Source organism: Neolamprologus brichardi, chromosome 8 (genome assembly GCF_056152115.1).
Source record: "Neolamprologus brichardi isolate AB-2024 chromosome 8, ASM5615211v1, whole genome shotgun sequence".
Lineage (NCBI taxonomy): Eukaryota > Metazoa > Chordata > Actinopteri > Cichliformes > Cichlidae > Neolamprologus > Neolamprologus brichardi.
In genome coordinates this window covers 14,948,224-14,968,367 of record NC_142111.1, presented here as the reverse complement: position 1 = coordinate 14,968,367, position 20,144 = coordinate 14,948,224, and the positions used below count along the sequence as shown (strand labels likewise).

At 40.5% G+C, this 20,144-nt stretch overlaps 1 protein-coding gene across 1 annotated transcript; it reads right to left on the bottom strand.

The window, feature by feature from the left end:
• Window positions 1–1,148: 1,148 nt before the first annotated feature.
• Window positions 1,149–19,873, bottom strand: LOC102785882 (NADPH-dependent quinone oxidoreductase VAT1-like). The gene is made up of 6 exons (XM_006791209.3): window positions 19,173–19,873; window positions 13,399–13,606; window positions 9,728–9,898; window positions 9,500–9,589; window positions 6,957–7,195; window positions 1,149–5,223 (listed from the first exon to the last, which is right to left on the bottom strand). The coding sequence occupies exons 1-6, from the start codon at window positions 19,665–19,667 to the stop codon at window positions 5,041–5,043; spliced, it is 1,386 nt and encodes a 461-aa protein (XP_006791272.1). The 5' UTR covers window positions 19,668–19,873; the 3' UTR covers window positions 1,149–5,040.
• Window positions 19,874–20,144: the final 271 nt, after the last annotated feature.

Here is a 20,144-nt window from a genome sequence, read left to right as displayed (position 1 = left end):
CCCCGAAAAGCGCTATGTAAATGCAATCCATTATTTATTTATTTTTTTTAATGTTTTAATTTATGCACATTTCCATAAGAATAAGTGAGTTTCCTGTAAGTGGCATGTAGGCTAATGCCCAAAGAAGGGAGCTCTTTGGATATATTTTTTCAGCAACACAAAAATAAAGTTGCCAATAAATAATCTGTCAGTGTCATCCATGATGGATGGTCATAGGGATATCCACACACTGGCTTCTTGGTGAGTAAATGAAGCTAAATCAAAGGTTACAACCGTATGCTGGATGAAGAGAAGAAAATATGTTTCTTCATATACTGTCCATCAGTTTCTTGTTAAACCTACCAGGGATCAAAACATTACTGCAAATAAATTTCTTTCTGCTCTGTATTAATGTGTGATTGATTGATTGATTGATTGGTAATTTATTTCAACATGTGAACAATATACAAGTACATTTAGAAAAGAAAATAAGAAAAAAAAATACTATACAAATTACATACAAAACCCCCCGTTCTGATTAATTTACATGTTGAAAGGGAGTGGGAAGAAGTAAACACTTATTTAATCCCACCCCTTTGCCATAAATTATCAGTTAATATTTAGTCAGCTTCCTTACTGATATAATTTGTAATAAAAATAGTGAACAGATTTCTGATATACTATATACTATAATATCACATCATGAGTTTTTTTGTTTGTTTTTTAAATAGAGACATTCACTTAATTTAAATATTTTCCTTTTCTTTATAGTTTGAGAAGATCATATTTTTATAACACTTTTTGAACAGTTTTATGTTTGGACATTGCTTTAATTCCATATTCAGACTGTTCCAGACTGTGTCATAAATGAGCAATGATCTGTAAAAACAACACTATGATCCCTTACCATTAGCGAGCTGGAAACAGCGATCAGCCTCTGAAACGCTGCTCTTAAACATGTACATACAGCGACCCCTGCTGGTTGCCATATATACTTGAAAAATCAAAATTAAAAATTCATCTTTGCGGGCAATTGATGGAAATAAAATAAAAACAGCAGCACAGTATGGAAGCTGTGATGAACTGTCGTGCAGGGCGGTTTCATCGTCAAACCTACTGATTCAACACCAGTCTACAGGTAGAGGTCATTATGGAGTCAACTCAGTCACAAGATGTGATAATGCTTTAATAATACAGACATGTTAGTGCCATATGAACAGAAGACGTTTGTGTGAACTGTGTATACAAAGAAAAAAAAAACAGTAACACATTAAATAGTTTTGGAACAACACTGTCACACAAGCAATGGAAGTAACTACACTGCAAATTAGATGCTGATAGATATGAAACATGGTTTAGGATAATAATGATAAGAGTGACTTTTAATTGTTGAACTGAGATTTTTAATGCAGCCAGAATTTAGAAAGAGCTTTTATTTATTTATTTTTTTAAACAGACAGCTCTTTGGATGTTGATGTATGAAGCATCTGTCAAACTAACGCAAATACACTTTAATTAGAGCCGTCTGTGCAAATTAGCATTTTTGTGGATGAATTCCTGTTTATTTCTTCGATATTAATATGAAACATTTGATAACACACGCTACAGAACAGCTTCTTAATAGGCAACATTGTGGAGAGCTGCAACTCTCAGTGAGCACTATAGGTGTCGTTCACTGCACGTACCAGTGTGTGAATGTGTGTGAATGGGTGGATGACTGGATGTGTAAAGCGCTTTGGGGTCCTTAGGGACTAGTAAGGCGCTATACAAATACAGGCCATTTACCATTTTTAATTCTGCGTCAGTTTACGCATAACCAACAATTACGGAGACGGAGAACATGAGCGGACAGTTACTGTTGATCAAAGCCTAAACACTGGCTCAAACCCGTTTGTGTGTCCAATCACATTCATTTTAGCAAAGCGGCTTGCAGAGAGGAATTAGAGAGCTAAAATAAATCACTAAACTTGACTAATTTGTTTATTCAATGTTGCTATATTGCTAGGTGGTTAACATTCATCTGTCATGTAGGGACTGGGCTTGTGGGTTCAAAAATGATACAAGTGAACAAAGCCTGAAAGACTTCTACGTGAACTTCCGCTGGAAACATTACAGAATCACAAAGACTCCAGATCCCACTCAAAAATCCACATCACATCTTATTTCAAACTAGGAGAAGGAATGCTGGCCAAACTTAACAATACTAGTCCAAGTCGCCTAAAGAAATGTCACAAATGTAAATAACATAAAACATTATCTGTTACAAGTGCTCTTCAGAAACCGAAACCGGCTCTGCTGGAAAGGGAGGTGCAGTTTGAGAGTTAAGCTCTAGAGACAGAAAGACACAAAGCAGCACTGAGAGGGTGGAGAGAGGAATGTGAGGCGCTGGGATGGTGTGGACGGAGGGAAAACTCTTCCTCTTGTGCTCCGCATCCTCTGCTTCGAGCATTGAATTACACCCACATCTGGACAAAACATCTGCACTACTGAGCCCCAACGCCACTTATATAGGTCATCCATTCAAAGGAGCAGATATGCAAGCAATGACCAAAAAACAACATCAGCAACAACAAAAAAAAGTATAAAATGCATCAGTGCGGAGACAAGGAATTGCTAAGTAACACACGCTGTAATCCTGTAAACTTTGATTGTAACGATGGCAGTGAAGGATTTAAGAACGCATCTAAAGCACAGAAGAAAAAGGAGGAAAGAAACCTGCCTTGAAACGGTTCGCCAAACCGTTTCAGTGGGACAGTCTTTGGAAGAAAACACAAGAGTGACTGCCAAGGCACGGAAGTCCCTCTAATTGTTATTCACAGTTGGCTTGACAGCAGTGGTGAAAGCTGGTTTCAGATTTGGCACAAATAAGTGAGGAAACTGCAAAAGCGACACAATAACACACCGACACAGGCATTCCTTAAACAAAGATCCGTGTAACAACATTTGTCACTGTAGAGTAAGTGGGGAGAAAAAAATATGGCATCTCATCATTACACACATTAGTAGGGCAATAATCACAAGTGTTATTCGTATTAAACAGGAAATAATTGATTATTGTTATTAATTCACATAATTAATGATCAGGATTAATATACTTTAAAAAAAACTATATTTAGGTGGAAGGTCTTTCTGCAGGACACATGAGCTGTTTGAACCCCCAAATGCATCCAGATAACATAATTATGGTCTTTTATTTTTTTCAAAATTAACAAATGTTGAAAATTTGGAGGAAAGTGTAAAAGTGAATGATCAAAATCATAAATTACAAATACAAATGATTTTGTTAAATAAACGTGCCAATCTTTTAATGGAAATTCTTCTTTTAGGGTGATCACAAAATTCTCAGAACATGCAAGCACACCACTTACTTTAAATGGAAACACTATCCTTATTTAACTGAGCTTTTACCCTGAATAATACCCAAAATGACATACGCCGACACTGTATGTATGATTGATCATTTTCATGCATAATCCAGCCTGTGTGGAGTTAGATACGTAATTTTGCCTGTGTAAAGACAGGAGATTGTAAAAAAAAAAAAAAACAACAACAACTGAGGTGTAGACTTTCAGCTTTGATTAAAGGGATTTGACATATATTTTGGATGAATTGTTTAGAAATTAGACATTTTCAGAGCCTCAAAATTAATTTGACAACATAGCCAAGGTGAGAGCTGTTCACTTGTCATCAATGACAAATGAAGTAGACAGAATATCTGGAGTGTTAAAATTTGTATTACATAGCTTTTCATTGTAATTTTAAATATGAACTTCAGAGAGATTAGGCTAGAAAAACAAAACCCACCAGTGAGGTAGCAAAACCTTTAGGAATGGTCAGATCAACAATCTGATACTTTCTAAAACTACGTGCTGGCCAGGTAAAGAACACCAAAAGACCACAGAAGACAGCTGAAGAATTTTTTTCTCAATGATTTAAAAAACACAAAACAAAAACCAAACAACAAAAAACCTACTTTGAACCACTGAAGTCGATAACACCCTTGAGGCAGTCAAGGACTACAATCAAGAGATGACTTCATGAATGGAAATACAGAGGGTCTTACAACAACGTGCAAACCTCTAGTTACACTCAAGGCAGCCATAGACTTTGCCAGAGCGCATCTAATAGCCTGCACGATTCTGAAAACTGAGAAATATGGGGAAGGAAAGGAACGGCTCATGATCCAAACCATAAAAAAAAGAAAGAAAAAAAAAAAAAATAATAATAATAATAACAACAAACATGACACAACTTTGTCCCACTAGTGTCTATTTAAAAAACAAAACCCTAAACCCTATAAGTCCTAAAATGTTAATGCAAATTTTTTGTTAAACCTCTTAAATCTATGCTGCAAGTCTGCACTTCAGTCAAGTGTTGATTGTTTGATTTAAAGTCCACCATGGTGATGTACAGAAAAAAAGAAAAAAAATTAACATCTTGCCCAAATGATCTTAACTGTATATGGGGCACAAAGCTGGACAATCTTTTTAATGCACATTGTGATGTTGGTTCATTGGTGTGCCAATTTTGAAGAGGCGCTGTTGGCAGATTGGATGCTGGGGTAGACACGATTGTAGTCTGAAGGCAGCACAGTCCCATTTAAACACTGCTAAAAATGCAACTTTCTGTTTTTAAGCAAAGCCCGTCAGTCCTAAGTGATTAGTCAGTGTTCAGTTTTATAAGCACCAGCCCTGGTATGTTGTTATCACCAGTGTTATGTTAGAACTGGGACCAAGCTGTTGTCATAGGAAACCAAAAAACACAAATAAATGCTGTCTTCTTTTGCCAATTGTGAATTTTAACAACAGTCCGTAATCAGAATGCATTTTTCTTCAGGTGATGTATCAGAATGCAGTGACATTTTATTTAAAAGTTACAAACAAGTGTTCCAGACAAAGACACCACAGTATAACCATATTGCACAACAAAAATCCATCAACATTTCCAAAAAATACCGACAAAGAATTCATGACATCTTGCTTTTTTCCTCCACCCCGCCTTTTTTTTCTTCTCCTTAAACAGCCGAACAAAAAAGGAAACCCTCGAAATAAACACTCTTACTCAATCCTTTTCTGCTTTAACTTCCTCTTCTTTCTTCTCGCTGACGGCAGCATCATTTTTTTCCACATTTTCCCCAGCCTCAGCATTGGACTTTGGCTTCTCTTCCTCCTTCTTGGGTTCAGGAAGAAGGATGACTTTCCCAATATTTTGGCGTTCGTGCATGCGCTTCATGGCTTCAGTCACCTGAGAAGAGACAGGGGAGCAGAGCAGATGTTCACATTGGGCAGTAAAGTGAGCGCATCAGTCATTTAAACGCAGCCAAAAAACTATTTGCGAGTCACTAAAACCCAGATAAACACAATCTGCTGTAAAGTTTCTCACTGGGCAATAACAGAAAGTTCTTGTTTGAATGTTTAAGGGGATGGGGAAAAAAAAAAAAAAAAAAAAACAACAACAAAAACAAAAAACAACACAGATTCATACCAACTTGGCCACATATGGCACAACAATGACTTCCAGTTACCTTACAAATACACAGGCACACCACAACATGTATAGGGTGCTTTGCTTCGGCCCTGTTTAGTGTCCACTATTTCTAGAAGGAAAGCTTCGGCTTTTACAACTATCTGCTTCCCTACATTCATTTCCTGCTTGCTAAATTTGGTACTGGAAACCTAACCTACATATTAGAGAACTGCAGGAAGGAAGTGCAGCTGATGAGTGAAAAGGCAATAAAAACCCCAAAAAACTGAGACTATACATAGCAGCAAAAGACTGATCACTATGGAAGATTTAAGCAGCTTTAATTGAAAGGTGAAAAAAGTCTGCCACTTGCTGGATTAGTCACTGCCCAGCCAAATAAGTCACAGGCTAATATTTAATTCACCTGGCTTTAGGTTTGATAATGGCGCATGTTTAGACAGCATCGTTTGGATGAGGCTAATCAAAGTCACATTTATTTCTATCCAGGGTGGCATTCCAAAGATTCCTAGTGGGGTGAAATTCTGGACTGTGGTGAAACTGACATGTAATGTTCCCCAAACTGCTCTCTCATTGTCATCTCGGAACACGTCTGTATCATCAAGGGAGAAAAAGATGGGACTGATGGGAAAACCTGGCCATTCAGTGAATTCAAGCAGTCAGACAACCCCCTTTTTTTTTAATTTATTTTTTTTGAATAACATCACTGAATGCAGACCAGACTAACTGAAGTACCACCAGTTCACAGCACTGACCCTGCAGGCACATATGGTAGGCACTAAGCATCACTTTATTCACCCATCTTCTTACCCTGACACACCCATCACTGGGGAACAGGGTGAATCAGAATCAGACCACAAACCCTTTCAGTTGTTCCAGTACCGTCTTTTATGCTCTCTAGCAAACTAAAACTTCTATCCCTAGCTAGCCTACCTGTAGCCTACTTGACTTTTCTTAAGGCTACATGCTTAGTCCCAATCCCTTGAATTGTCTTGTGCACGTGGAAGGTGCTCTTATCTTGACTAGCAAACACAGCTGTGAGCTTTCCTGTTGCAATCTCTGATCACAACCATTCAAGATTCTTTGCCTGCACTCCACCCATCCTTGCCAACATTTCTTCCTCAAAGATAAAGTTTCACAATTCTTCTAGATTTTAATAATGTTTTGGGCCATTATCCATTACCCATCTAAAACTGGAGCAATGCCTTTTACACAACCCAAGGATTTGCTAAAACCCGACCCTGATTCTTTAAGAAATGAGAAGCTGCGTATGGCATCACTTATGAATAAATAACTTACTACCAGCTGAAATGCATCAATGACTACAATAATTATCCAGTGGAAGGCTCTTACCCATTCGAGAGCAAGATAAATGTCAATGTATACTTCAATATGCAGTAAAGTAAATACAGAAGCAGTTCCAACAAGCATCTTCAAAAACTAGGAACTGTTTTATTAGACAATTTCTTTTACACTGCAAACCCGATCAGATTTACCTCCTCAAAGTGATAGCTGGAGTCAATGCGGGGCTTGATCTTTCCCTGCTTGTAGAGCTCAAGCAGCGTAGACATAGTCCTGCCGAAGAGCTGCTCATCAGTGATGTATCCCAGGTGGAAGCCGCTGACAGCTTTGTTGGACTGCATCAGTTTCATGGTGTTCAGAGAGAGCTGGTTATACCAGGTCTTTGCCATGGCCAGCAGGTTCTTCCTCTGGCCCGTCACACAATTGGCTGCACCTGCAATGTCAAACAGTGATAAAGGGAACATTGAAAACAGACAGAAAAAAACCCCGAAACTTCACAATAATCGTCTCACTACCTTATCACAACCTCCTTTAACTTTACTGCGTTGCAAATTAATGTTTGAGCATCAACTCTGATTTCAATTCAGTTTTATTTATGCAGGGCCAAATCACAACATCAGTTGCCTCAAGGTGCTTTATATTGTAAGGTAGACCCTACAATAATGCATACAGAGAACAACCCAATAATCATATGACCCCCTGTGAGCAAACACTTTGGCGACAGTGAGAAGGAAAAACTCCCTTTTAACAGGAAGAAACCTCTGGCAGAACCAGGCTCAGGGAGGGGCGGGGCCATCTGCCGCAACTGGTTGAGGTGAGAGAATGAAGACAGGTGAGAGAATGAAAACATGCTTTGGAAGAGAGACAGCGATTAATAACAAGTATGACTCAATGCAGAGAGGTCTATTAACACATAGTGAGTGAGAAAGGTGACTGAAGAAGAACTATTCAATGCATCATGGGAATCCCCCACCAGCCTACATCTATTGCAGCATAACTAAGGGAGGATTCAGGGTCACCTGGTCCAGCCCTAACTATATGCTTGAGCAAAAAGGAAAGTTTTAAGCCTAATCTTGAAAGTAGAGATAGTGTCTGCCTCCTGAATCAAAACTGGAAGCTGGTTCCACAGATGAGCAGCCTGAAAACTGAAGGCTCTCCCTCCCATTCTACTTTTAAATACTCTAGGAACAACAAGTAGGCCTGCAGTGCGAGAGTGAAGCGCTCTAATTGGGTGATCTGGTACTACAAGGTCATTAAGATAAGATGGGGCCTGATTATTTAAGACCTTGTGTGTGAGGAGCAGGATTTTGAATTTAATTCTGGATTTAACAGGGAGCCAGTGAAGGGAAGCCAATAGAGGAGAAATAGAATTCTTGAATTCTTCTTGTAAGTTGCATGAGACAGACTCGCCATTAATCACGTGCATGATGTCAGTGGAGAAGATGCATCAGGGCCAAACTACCCCACAAGAGAAGGTAAACAGTTTAATGCCCCGTGTCTTTGTGAGTTTGAACCCAGCTTCAATTTGTCCCCAGTTTGGTCATATCTCGAATACATGTCAAAGCCAAGGTTTTCAGTTCAGTTTAATTAAAACAAATCTTAAAGTCATCATTAAAAACTGTTATCAGGTTATAATTTTCTATGCTTTCAACAGATGGGTCAACTAACATTGAAGCATGCTAATGCAGGGAATTCTGCTGAATTCTGCTGTGCAAAGCTACCGACTTGCTTAGCAACAGTGGTGAATCAGCACAGACTTGCTTTGAAAACATGGGATTACAGTCCTAGGTTAAAATGCTCTCATCTGACCAAATCCTGAACCTCTGATGTTCCATTCATAAGGAGAAAAGCGGCACATCGACCTTTCCAGATTGAGCCATTTATTCCGGCAGTTAGAGGAGCAGATTACACGTGCAAAACATCCTCACGTTTTCACAACTGTGGACTCACCCCACGCCTACGGTGTCTGCTACCTTAATTAATGTTTACATCTGCCGAGCATCAACTCAGAGCTGGCTCCAAACCTGTTGATCCATGTCAGAGAAGCCACAGGTGTGGCTGCATTTTAGACTACTACCAACAAGGCTGTTCACCTCAATTTTATTTATACTGCACTAATTCACAAGAGTCACCGTTTATAGTGTAAGGAAAGTGCAATATTAGAGAGAAAACCCCAACAATCAGATGATCTCCAATGAGGAGGCACTTGGCAACAGTGAGGAGGAAGAATTATTTTTTTAAACAAGAAAAGACCTCCAGCATAACCTGGCTCAGGAAGGACATGCAGGACTGCCTTTAAGATATTAGCTTCACTGGCTGCCTATTAAATCTGAAATTTATTTAAAGTCCTGTATGATCATGCCCCATCATACTGCATCTTAAAGATCTTTTAGAGAGATGATGCCTTTTAACACTGTATCGAGGTGCAACAGTTTCCATCTTCCTGCTTTTGAAGCTGCTACATGTTATGGAACTTGGATACAGCTTTAGCCTTCAGCCTTGAACAGCTCGGTATTCATTGCGTAAAAGGGGGGGGGGGGAAAAATGAGGCCGACATTACAATGACAGTGTGTGTAGGAGGAAAAACAAATTATACACTCATTTAAAATAAAATGCTACTTCGCTAATCTAATCAGGTCTCATTTTAAAAATAAACAAATAATTTAAAACACCAAAGATTCCTTCCGCCCCCCCCAAAGGATGTCTACACAATGCATTTTTTGTTTGTGCGTCTTACCAAAGACTATAATCATGCCCAGGGGCTTCAACAAACTATAGCCTTTTTGGGTGTCAGAGCCACCAAGGGGGTCGAGGACGATGTCCACACCTGCAGAGACAGAAATAAAAGGGCAAAGCTTTGTAAGTTTCTAGATAACAGAACATGACAATGTTCAACACAACGAAAACATGAGAGGCAAGGATTTCCATTTGTGCAGTAGTAAAACAAGAGTATATTTTTTTTTACCCTTCGGGCTGATTTTGCGGATTTCCTCCACGTAGTCTTTGGTGCGGTAGTCGATGGGGTGAGTTACCCCGCCTTGGGTAATAGTCTCATGTTTGGAAGCCGACGCCGTGCCAAAAACAGTCACATCCTGCACAGTTTGACACAGCTGGGTAGCAGCAATACCCACACCACCTACAGATGTGCAGACAGCAGCAAGGACCGGCATGAGAACAGGAGGAGCAGGTGTTTCACTTTCAGCAAAAGGGGTTGTGTGCGGTCTCTCTGAACCACTCAGCGATTTTCTCAAACATTCAAACTATGCTTGCTTTGAATGTTGAGTTAGTACTCAACCGGGCTCCTAGTAAATGACGATACTGTTACCAAGCAACTGTAGTGAGCTTTTTAAAAATCTAATGATTGAGACAAAACACTTTACAAGATATCAACTTTGCCCATCTGAATTTGTGTAATCAGTTAATATTTGCATTTGATAAAAAGATAAACCATGAGAAGACAGGTAGATTCCATTCTTCACATGTGGAAAGTTCTGCATCTGTTGTATAACGCGTTTTGACCTTTTACACGTTTTGGCTTAAATGTCATGTATGCGCTGTAAATAAAATGCTAAGTGGTTAAGAGCCAGATCTTACATCAATATGTAGGTGTCGTTTCTACAGCAGCATAAGTAATGCTGCTCCAGGACCATGACTGCAGCTGATAAATGATGTTATGGCTTTGCAATCTAAGGGTAAAGGTCACGCATGGGAGACATTCGTCTTTCTAACACCTGTTTAATGTTTTGTGTCCATTTTGACTCAAATTATTATGTTGTCCTTAAACTAACCAAAGTGTAACTAAAAATATATATATACACACACTTGAAAAAGAAAATATAAAAAAGTTATACTTCAAAAATTACAGACCGTCTCACACAGGACACCAACCAGAATCTCCTGGGTGTCTGTTTTGCATTAGGCCCTCTCATTCATCACAACCTTTTCCAGGCCTTGATCCTCTTCATAAGACTTCTCTCTACCAGAAGAGCTTTCGTGTTTTTACCTGACTGTAAACAAATGTTGAATGGAGCTTCCGAGTCTGAAGTCAAAGCACAAGTGCTTTAAATAGGCATACTTTTAAATGGTCAGGACGGAGCGATACTCTGCAAAATCTCAGTACAGTTTCACTCTTTGCAGCCAGAGATGTGACCTTAATGTTAACTTGTGCACCATTTTGGGTCTAAAAATCATAGTGACATTGTGGGGTCAAGGGAATAAAGGCCTACAGACTAATCCACAACAATCTAACAACATCTAGTCATGAGTAGGGTTGGGAATCAAGAACAGCTACCCGATAGCTCAATTTCTTTTAGTTATTCTGTTGTATTCAATTACGCTAATCGGTTCTGCTTGCACTTGTGCTAAGATCAGTTGATTTCAGCTTTTAGAGGAGGAAAATAGTGATGCAGTCTGCAGCGTGGATATGGATATAACTTTAATTTATTTATTGCACAGTGAAACGACTGTATTATGCTATTATGACAACAACTTCAGCACAATGTGAGCATGCTAACGCTAAGCTAGCCAAGAACCTAGAGTGAAGTTGGGTTGACTGAATGCTGACCCCAGCCCGGCAGCCAGACCCTGAACTTCACCAAGCAGTCAGGCTGCAGCGTGCATTTGTCAGACTGGTCAGTGACCCCTCAGACTGGTTTTCAACCAGTTGGGAAATACACATTTTTCCCCTAGTAACTGGTGATTGAGTCACATCATACTGAGGACAACTCTTGAGCAAAGAGGTGATGAGAAATGCATAAAGGTCTATGGGAAAATTATCCAAGTAAAAATGTTATAGTTGAGCTTGTTTCTTATCAAAATATTACCACTGAAGTCACATTTACTTCTTAATTAAATTATGATCCTCATTAGATTTAAATTGGCAATAAATTAATGCTTTAAGGTGAAGTCATCATGTGACTGACAACCTCATGAGTATTCACCCTTCATTGATTTCACAGTCAAACCCACCCTTTGCTTATTTAATTCCAGCTTTAAAAGTTGGCAATCTATGGCCTGTACGGTATGATAAAGCTAGGACATCATAACGCTGATTAGTCAGCGATTGTTTTGGAGCAACATTATTTATGATTTGGTAGGAAATACACCAGCATGGGCCGGTATTAAATCTGAGCTGGTCAGACTATTACTGCGTCATCGCCTCACCCTTTTTCCCGAATGTCCTCTCGCTCTCCACATCACACCCAATTCCACAGAGAGCGTAATTTAGAGATGCGACTTAGAGGGTGGAACCCTCAGAAGACAGGTGAACAAAAGGCAATATAGAAAGCAGTGCTTTCTGATCTCTGTGGCCCATTTCCACTTAACAGTGAAAGGCTTTTGAAGATGATGACCGCCTGGGCCTGCAGGTTCACCAGTAATCCTTTCTGCCCTCATGATTCACACAGGTCAGCTGACACCCATTCACCCACTCAACATTGATGAGCAGCCTTTGAGAGGGAGGATGCAGAGGAGCAGAAGAGCAACTGAGCATCACAGTAACTGTCCTGTATTCTTCGACTCAGAGTGTAGGGGGATCAAACGCTCAGATATTTGTGCTGCTGTGACAATACAACGTAAAATCTTTGAATTCAAACTGAATAAAGTGCAAAGCTAAACACACACTTCCTCAATTCTCTCAGCTCTAACTGGATTATACCATATGCTCATAACTATCACAGTTATATTGTCAGCTGTGCAGCTGTTTCACAAGTTCAAGATATTTTCAGTAACGATGTGAAAAATGTGGCGTCATCACAGCCTCATAGCTGAAGGTGTCAACTGCACATGCACTGCAAACCTTTAGTTTTCCTAATAAGAGTGTGGTGGTCTCTATTTGATCAAAAGCAGAAGTGAAATGTCACACTAGCTGACCCTATAACTGTGACATACAGCTAAGAAAGGCCTTGGTTTATAACTCCTGGACATGCACACTCATTAAAGATGGTTTTGTGTAAGAAATTTGCATTTGAGAAGTGTTGCCCAAGCAACCATTTGTGATAATAATCCAGTTTCATATGAAGATGTTTTGACATAACACTTCTTCACCTCTGACTTAAAGTCTTTTAGCTGATAATCCTTCAGCACAGAAATGCAGCTGCATTCAAAGAGCTGATTAGCAGGAGGGAGCGTGCTGTGCGACACGTTACCCAGGAGACTGACAGGAGGTTTGTTACACCTTCTAATTAACTGATAACGAGAGTAGTCTTGTCGCACAACATTGGGGATGCCACTGAGCTAGTCTGAGGAGATCCTTCATTATCTATTCCTCACACTAATTTTCACACTAAGGCTACACGTTCGATTATAAAAATAATCAATTAACTGAGTAATGATTTGATGTAACAAACAAAAACTGGGTCATTTGATAATTTCAGGATACACATCAAAACAGTGTTTATCATCTTACACCAGGGTGCAACTGCTGTTTCAGCTCCTTGCCACGTAATGTGCAATTTATACTTCTGCACTGTGTGGACCCTCTGGTGTCGCCTGCACGAGTAGACGTCACGATTCTCAGCATTTATACTCATTTATAGTGCCTCTGTTGCTGTGCAATCTCACATGTGAGAAACGAAGAAGAATAAAAACAAAAACTCCTCACTTAGTTTATTTGGAAATTATTTTCAGGAGTCTTACCTGCTGCCATGTGTATAAGAACGCTTTTGCCCGGCCTAAGATTGGCCATCTCAAACAGCATCATGTAGGCGGTCATGTAGTTAATAGTTAAAGCAGCACCTTCCTCAAAACTCATCTCCTCGGGCATAAGGAAGGTGCGGTCAGCGCTCACGACAGCTACTTCCTGCCACATGCCGCTGCGGGCCAATGCGATGACACGATCGCCAACCTGAGGGAAGGAAGGAGGGGGACAGGGAGAAGGTGGTGTGAGGTCAAACTAAAACACAGACGTTCACAGCTGTGGAATGATGCATTTCTTCATATCAACTTAATACAGGAAGCTTAAAAGTTTGATTTAGCAAAATTATAAAGCAGTAAACAAATCACACCTGATGCTAATCTAAAAGTAAAAAAACAAAAGTGGGGAAGTTAAATTAGTGCTTTTTAAACTTTCCTGTCATTCAGCTTAGTTTCACTCTGATTAGTTTTCCTCGTGTGGTCATCTATGCCCCACTTTCAGCAGCTCAGTGCCCCACATTTTGAAACCTGGCGTTCTATTGATCTTTGTAGAAAGTACAAAACAACTGCATATTTCCACTGTGGGGGAAGAAACCTCAGACTAATATCTCAAAGGCTGAACAATAACAGGCAAAGTAGGGAAACAGAGCGCCTGTAACTTGAATAGGCATCGTTTCTAAAAAGATAAACAAACGGTGAAAAGAATCGCATTTGCTATATTTCTCATACAGCGCTGTGCAAAAATCTTGAGCCACCCTTTATTTCTTTACATTTTTGCTCTCAAGGACTTTGCCATTTTGTGGTCTCGAGCAATAGTTCTCCAGGGTTTCTGGAGGTCTTTCCAAGTTTTTCTTTGGACATTGGCTTTTTTCCCCTCCAGTTCTAATGGGGAAAAAAAAAAAACCAAGTCAGTCTTGTGATTATTAGAGATTTGTATTTCATGCATTCTTTCCAAAATACATTCTCACTACATTGTCTTTGAGTCCACAAACTTCTGTGCCTCAGTGAAACTCACAACACCCTCTCAAACAAACTAAAACCATTAAACAAGACGACATTTTAACATTCATTCTCTGGTCATAGGGACATCAGATATGGGGGCTTATGGGAAATGCTGTTCATGTTTAACGGCCTTCCTAAATTCAAAGAGTCATATGACCAATGTTGCGAAAAGTTCCAAAAATGCGAGGGGTGCAGGAAAGCAGCCTGATCTGATCATGAATGCCGCACAGTTTCCTGCTAAAACAGCTTCAAGAGCTCTGAGTCACACCCACTTCCTGCTGCACACAGCCCATGACAATAGACAGATGATACACACAAATATTTACACTCGCAAACACAGTAAACACGCACATACACATTTGGTATGTGTGTGTGCCCCAATTTTTGGCGAGTTATTGTAAAAGCCTCAACTTCCACCTCAGATGACACGCTCAATTTCTCAACCCCTGCACTTGTGAAACATTAAAAATTTGCAGGATCAACTCAAAAATTCATAACAGCCTGTTTTTCCTTTTCTTAAAGAAGGGCTGAGTTCATTTCTTGGAAGGTTGACATAAAGTGAAGTCACTGCAGAGACTACAGAGTGGAAATAGGACAGTGAAAACCTGCTGCTCATTTGAGTCAGTCTTGACAAAAACTAGCGCCACGCCTGGTTTTCTGCAGCTCATTTTAGTGCATCGAAATCAGTCTTTGCCACTAAAGCATCTCAGTAGCCGAGAGAAAGAGCAGATCTTCATCCATAATTCAGAGTCGTGTGAAAACATAAGCACATCCTCTTAATTCTAAACTTTTCATAACTTGGAAGAAGTAAGCAAACCCCACTGACTCAGTAGCTTGTAGAACCACAGCTGGCAGCTGTAGCTTGACATAGTCATTTGCTGTATGACTTTATCAGTCATCACAGCATTTCAGTCAGGTTGCAGTCTGAACTTTGACTTGGTCATTGTAAAACCTCGACTCTTTTCCCCTTTCAGACAGTTTGTTGCAGATTTGCTGCCATTCTTGAGATCGTCATGTTGCATGACTCGATTTGGGCCAAGCTTTAACTCTCAGACAGGCAGCTTCACATTCGACTAGAATATTTTGGTATACAGAGAAATTTGTGGTCACCTAAATGACTGCAAGCAACAAGCCCAAATTATCACCTCTACCACCATGCTTGACAGTTGTATGAGGTGTTTATGGTGATATGCTGTGATTGTTGGTCACCAAATGTGTCGCTGTGGATTATACCCAACCTCATTGGTCTTGTCTGTACAAAAGGCATTATCCCAGAAGTCTTTGCAAATCTCTGCTGTGCTGAACAAGCCACACTTGCTCAGTCTTTTTTATAATTATACTGTCATCAAGTTTAACAATTACCATGCTAACTGAGGCTGGTAGAGTCTGAGATGCAGCCCACTCCCAGTTTCTCCAAGCAACGGTAAAGCGTGACCTTGGCAAGTTTGCTGGGAGCTCCACTTTTAAAAAGAATTGTGGCATTGTGCTAACATGCACCTGAATGCTCAGACCAGCAAATTGCCAAAGACCGTTTTTGTATACTTTTAAACATGCAGAGCTCAGTTAATGAAGTGAATGTGATTAGCAGCACCTGGCTGCTGCTAAGCCTGTAATTCTTATGGAAGCAGTAAAGGTGTAGCTGGTTTTTCAAACGACTGCATACTATTCTGACCGTTTGTTCGCATTTTACAGCAGCCAATCATACAGATTGTTTTGTTTTTAAGTTCAAGACTAACACATGCTCTAAACCAAAAACTAAATTAAAAAAAAAAAAAAATTAAAAAAATCTGCAAACTCTACTTGAAAATGGAAAATGTGTGCCTTACACTAAGAAAGTTTAGCGAAATGGTTCCTAACTCCAGTAGTATGGCATGTAAATACTCCTACGACAGATTAAATGGCTTTGAAAGAAAATGCAGTTAAGTGCATCGATAGCTTAACATTTGCACCACATGCACCAGACCAGAAAGCATGCGCTGTCCAGACCTAAACACATCATCGCTTTGCACATCAAGTCAATTAAAGCCCATATTTGTCAAACAGGTGGCATCTTGCATCCTTTCTCAGGCAGTCAGCCGGAACGCTGGAACAAAAACTGCTGCTCCCATCTTCCTGAAATAGCAATAAAGGTGTGGGGTACAATTGTATATATTGTGCTTCTATTTTAGCATCACTAACAAATGGAAACTGGAAAGACAAGAGAAGCTGCATAACAAATCTAAACAGTCTTCTTATGAAACAGCCACACCCTGAAGCGCTCTCATCTGGAGGAGCCTCGCTCCAGCCTTCCTCAGTATCAGTCTCTGAAAACACTCTGGCATCCCTTTTTGTTATTGTCTGCACTGCAGTCCCACCCACATCCTTACACTAACCTTAACCAACTATCTCGCATGTTAACCTTTAAATTCCTGTTGGGATTTCTCACTGCTTCCTGCACTGCTGCGCCTGGTGCTTTGTGGTGTCTTGTGTTTTGATGCTTCCTTCCAAAAAGGAAGTGTTGGAATGAATATGATCCACAAAAATGGAGGGAATGGAAAGAGAGGAGGAGAGCAGTAAGTGGTGAAGAAGGGGGAGGAGGAGGGAAATTCCATGCTGACACTTCAGGATTGGGAGGACTTTCAGTGATTCTTAGAAAATACACATAATGAAGCCATCATGCAATTAACTGCATGGTTAAAAAAAAAGAAAAGCTGGATCTGGTGGAAGAATATTCAAGTCCTTTGTAAACAAACAGAAGTAACCTCACTGTTAGGCCTTCTTTAGTTCACACACATATGCTGTAGTCTAGAGTCTTGTACACACACACACACACACACACACACACACACACACACACACACACACACACACACACACACACACACACACACACACACACACACACACACACACACACACACACACACACACACACACACACACACACACACACACACACACACACACACACACACACACACACACACACACACACACACACACACACACACACCTTATTCAAATGAGGATGATCTTTAGCACCCCGGATACAGAAACAATAATGAAAGTGGATTTTACATAATCAAGGTCCGTTTGCAATATTGCGCAGCTAATTTACAGGGATGAGTTCCAAATTGTTTAAACCAATAGAATAGATTTCATCCAAGTTTATGATTACCTTTCATTGGCAGTGTTGTGTTTTTTGTGCACTGCAAAACAATCAAGTCAAACACACAGCAGTAAATCTTTTGTGCACCTGAGCCAGATACATGCAAGACTCTTTCTAAACAGATCTGAAGATTAAAAACGTGTGCAGAGCTGCTTTTTCTGTCACACAGCAGGTATCGGGACCCTAATAATAGAATCAATAAGGCATCTGACCTTTAAACAGACTCTATAGTGGTGCTGGAATCCATAGAAACCCTAATCTACCATCTTACTTGGTGTTCAAAGAGCCTGCAAATGCAGTGATAATTCTTGTTAGACAACAATCTGAGTTATGAGACCTCCCTGTATGACACAAGCTTTATGACTCCAACATGATGTCACTACATAACAAGCATAAACTGGGGCACTGATTTACTGTGCAAAACTCCCAGGAAGGTCTCATTTCCCTTCAACTCATGCAGATCTTAAAACAAGCAGTTTCTTTGTTTCTGATGTCAACATGCAAAAAAATTAAAGGTTAAGATCAACATTCATCCACAACTTCTGCCTGGAAGTCATCCATTGCCAAGACTTGCATACAAACCAAATAATGCACCTACTGAATCCAGTAGGCAGCTAAAAAGTGCCGTTGGTCATGTGTGAGTGTTTTCCACCTTCCATTAGTGCACACAGAACACAAGAAACTCTTGTTAGATGGAAAAAAAAAAAATCCTTCCTCTTTTAATTTCTGTGCAAACAAATCTGAGCCAACAAGTGAAAAATTACAGAACTTCTGCAAAAGGCTGTGGCATATAAATCCACGAAGGTTACTTGCGATGAGTCACTTTGACTTTATCTTACACAAACCACTGTAAAACCAAACGCAGTGCATAAAAGCAATGACCTTTGGCCACTGAAAGATCTTTGTTACTCGAGTATGTGTTTAAACTGTGCCATAATGTAGCTGTGAGGCGCATGCAAGGTTCAAAGAGGCTAAAATCAGCAGCTCTCTAAATATAATCGAGTATAATTGCCAACATCAGGTGTTACAGCCTACGAGTTTCCATCAGTTTCAAGAATTTAAAAGGAGGCACACACTCACTTGGTTTAGAAATGCGCCTTTTCATCAGAGAAGAAAATACACGTAGCTTCTTTTGTGCAGGGGAGAAAGTGTTAAAAACGCGTCAAGGACAGACTGTCAATCAAACACGGTCAACTTTCATAAGTGTCACACTTTCTAGCAGCTGCTCAAACGAACACACTACGATTAAGGTTGTTTATTGAAATGTCGCTGCTTGAGTGCCAAAGACGAGTCTGTGGCACACAGAAAGGAAACAGCCAGTCCAAACTCACGTCAGCTATAAATCGGATTGTGCCTTCTGAGATTTGAGAGGAACTTAAATTAACAGCTATTAAAAGAAATTTCAGTTCACGGTTTTCACTAAAGAAACGTGGAAAGTGATGACAGCAGCGCTCTGGGTTGGCGTTTGGAAAAGATTACGCGCGTCACGCACTGGCAAGAAATGCAGAAAAAATTAAAGGCTCGGATACTTTGCTTGGCAGCTGCGGAGCCGCTGATCTGACGCTCTTTCGTGACCACAGTGGAATTTTGTGGGTGTGGGGAAAGCATTTAGCAGGCCTTTACTCACTTTCCTGTCATTCACATCCTCCCCGACCGCTTCAATGACCCCGGAGCCCTCCATTCCCATCGTGACGGGCGGGGAAGGCAGAAGCTCGTACAGCCCCTGCCTGGCCAGCAGCTCGGCGAAGTTCAGCCCGCATGCCTTGACGCGCACCAGGACCTCTCCTGCCTTCAGCTTCGGCTTGGCCATCGTCTTCACCTGCAGCTTGACTTTGTCGTAGCCCCCATGTCCCGTGAGTACCAGAGCGCGGAAGGAGAGCGGCTTCTCCTCAGCGGCTGGTGCTGCTGCTGCAGCTGGTGGTTCTGCTGCAGCTGCTGGTGGTTCTGCTGCAGCTGCTGGTGGTGGTTCTGCTGCTGCTGGTTCTGCTGCTGCTGGTTCTGCTGCAGGGCTGCTGCTGCCTGACTCTTGCTGAGGTGCATCCGAAGCAGCTGAGGGAGGCTCGTCGGGCTTTTTCTCCTGCTCAGGCTGTTGCTGCTGAGTTGGATCCTCTTCACCAGACATGATAACCACTTTCTAAGTGCGCTTTTAAAGCTTTTCAGTTCGACAGTTGCGCCTGTTTGAGCGTTTCTTTCTAAACACTCCAAGAACGTTTAGTGCAAATTTTCTAGTATAAAAATGTGAAATAAGAGGGTGTTTCCTGCAGTGTCAAGTCCTCAGTAAGATGTGCGCGGTTTCCTGTGTATGCGCCTAGATCAACAAGTGCCCAGAGTCAAGAGCGGCGTATTTTATACAAGTTCCCAGAGTGATTTTCACAATAAAATACGGATGCCAATTTACCAAAACGTTTCTTTTCTTTCCTGTTCTTTCTGATTTTTGATGTGGCAGCAAAGTGAATTCACCAATCCCACACTTTAGATTAGTTTGTTTCAGGTTGTGCAGGTTAAAAAAAGAAGACAAATTATTGCACCCATGAAGACCTGATTTTAGAAAAGTCTAAATAAAACAACTTCATCAGGCAATGCATTTATGTCCAATATT

Excerpts from the sequence above, each read along its gene's own strand:
- LOC102785882 (XM_006791209.3), bottom strand. The coding sequence starts at position 19,667 with ATGTCTGGTGAAGAGGATCCAACTCAGCAGCAACAGCCTGAGCAGGAG. Across the intron at positions 13,607-19,172 it reads AGGATGTGAATGACAGGAAA|GTTGGCGATCGTGTCATCGC; the intron begins GTGAGTAAAGGC and ends TCCTTCCCTCAG. Across the intron at positions 7,196-9,499 it reads GGGCATGATTATAGTCTTTG|GTGCAGCCAATTGTGTGACG; the intron begins GTAAGACGCACA and ends TTGACATTGCAG.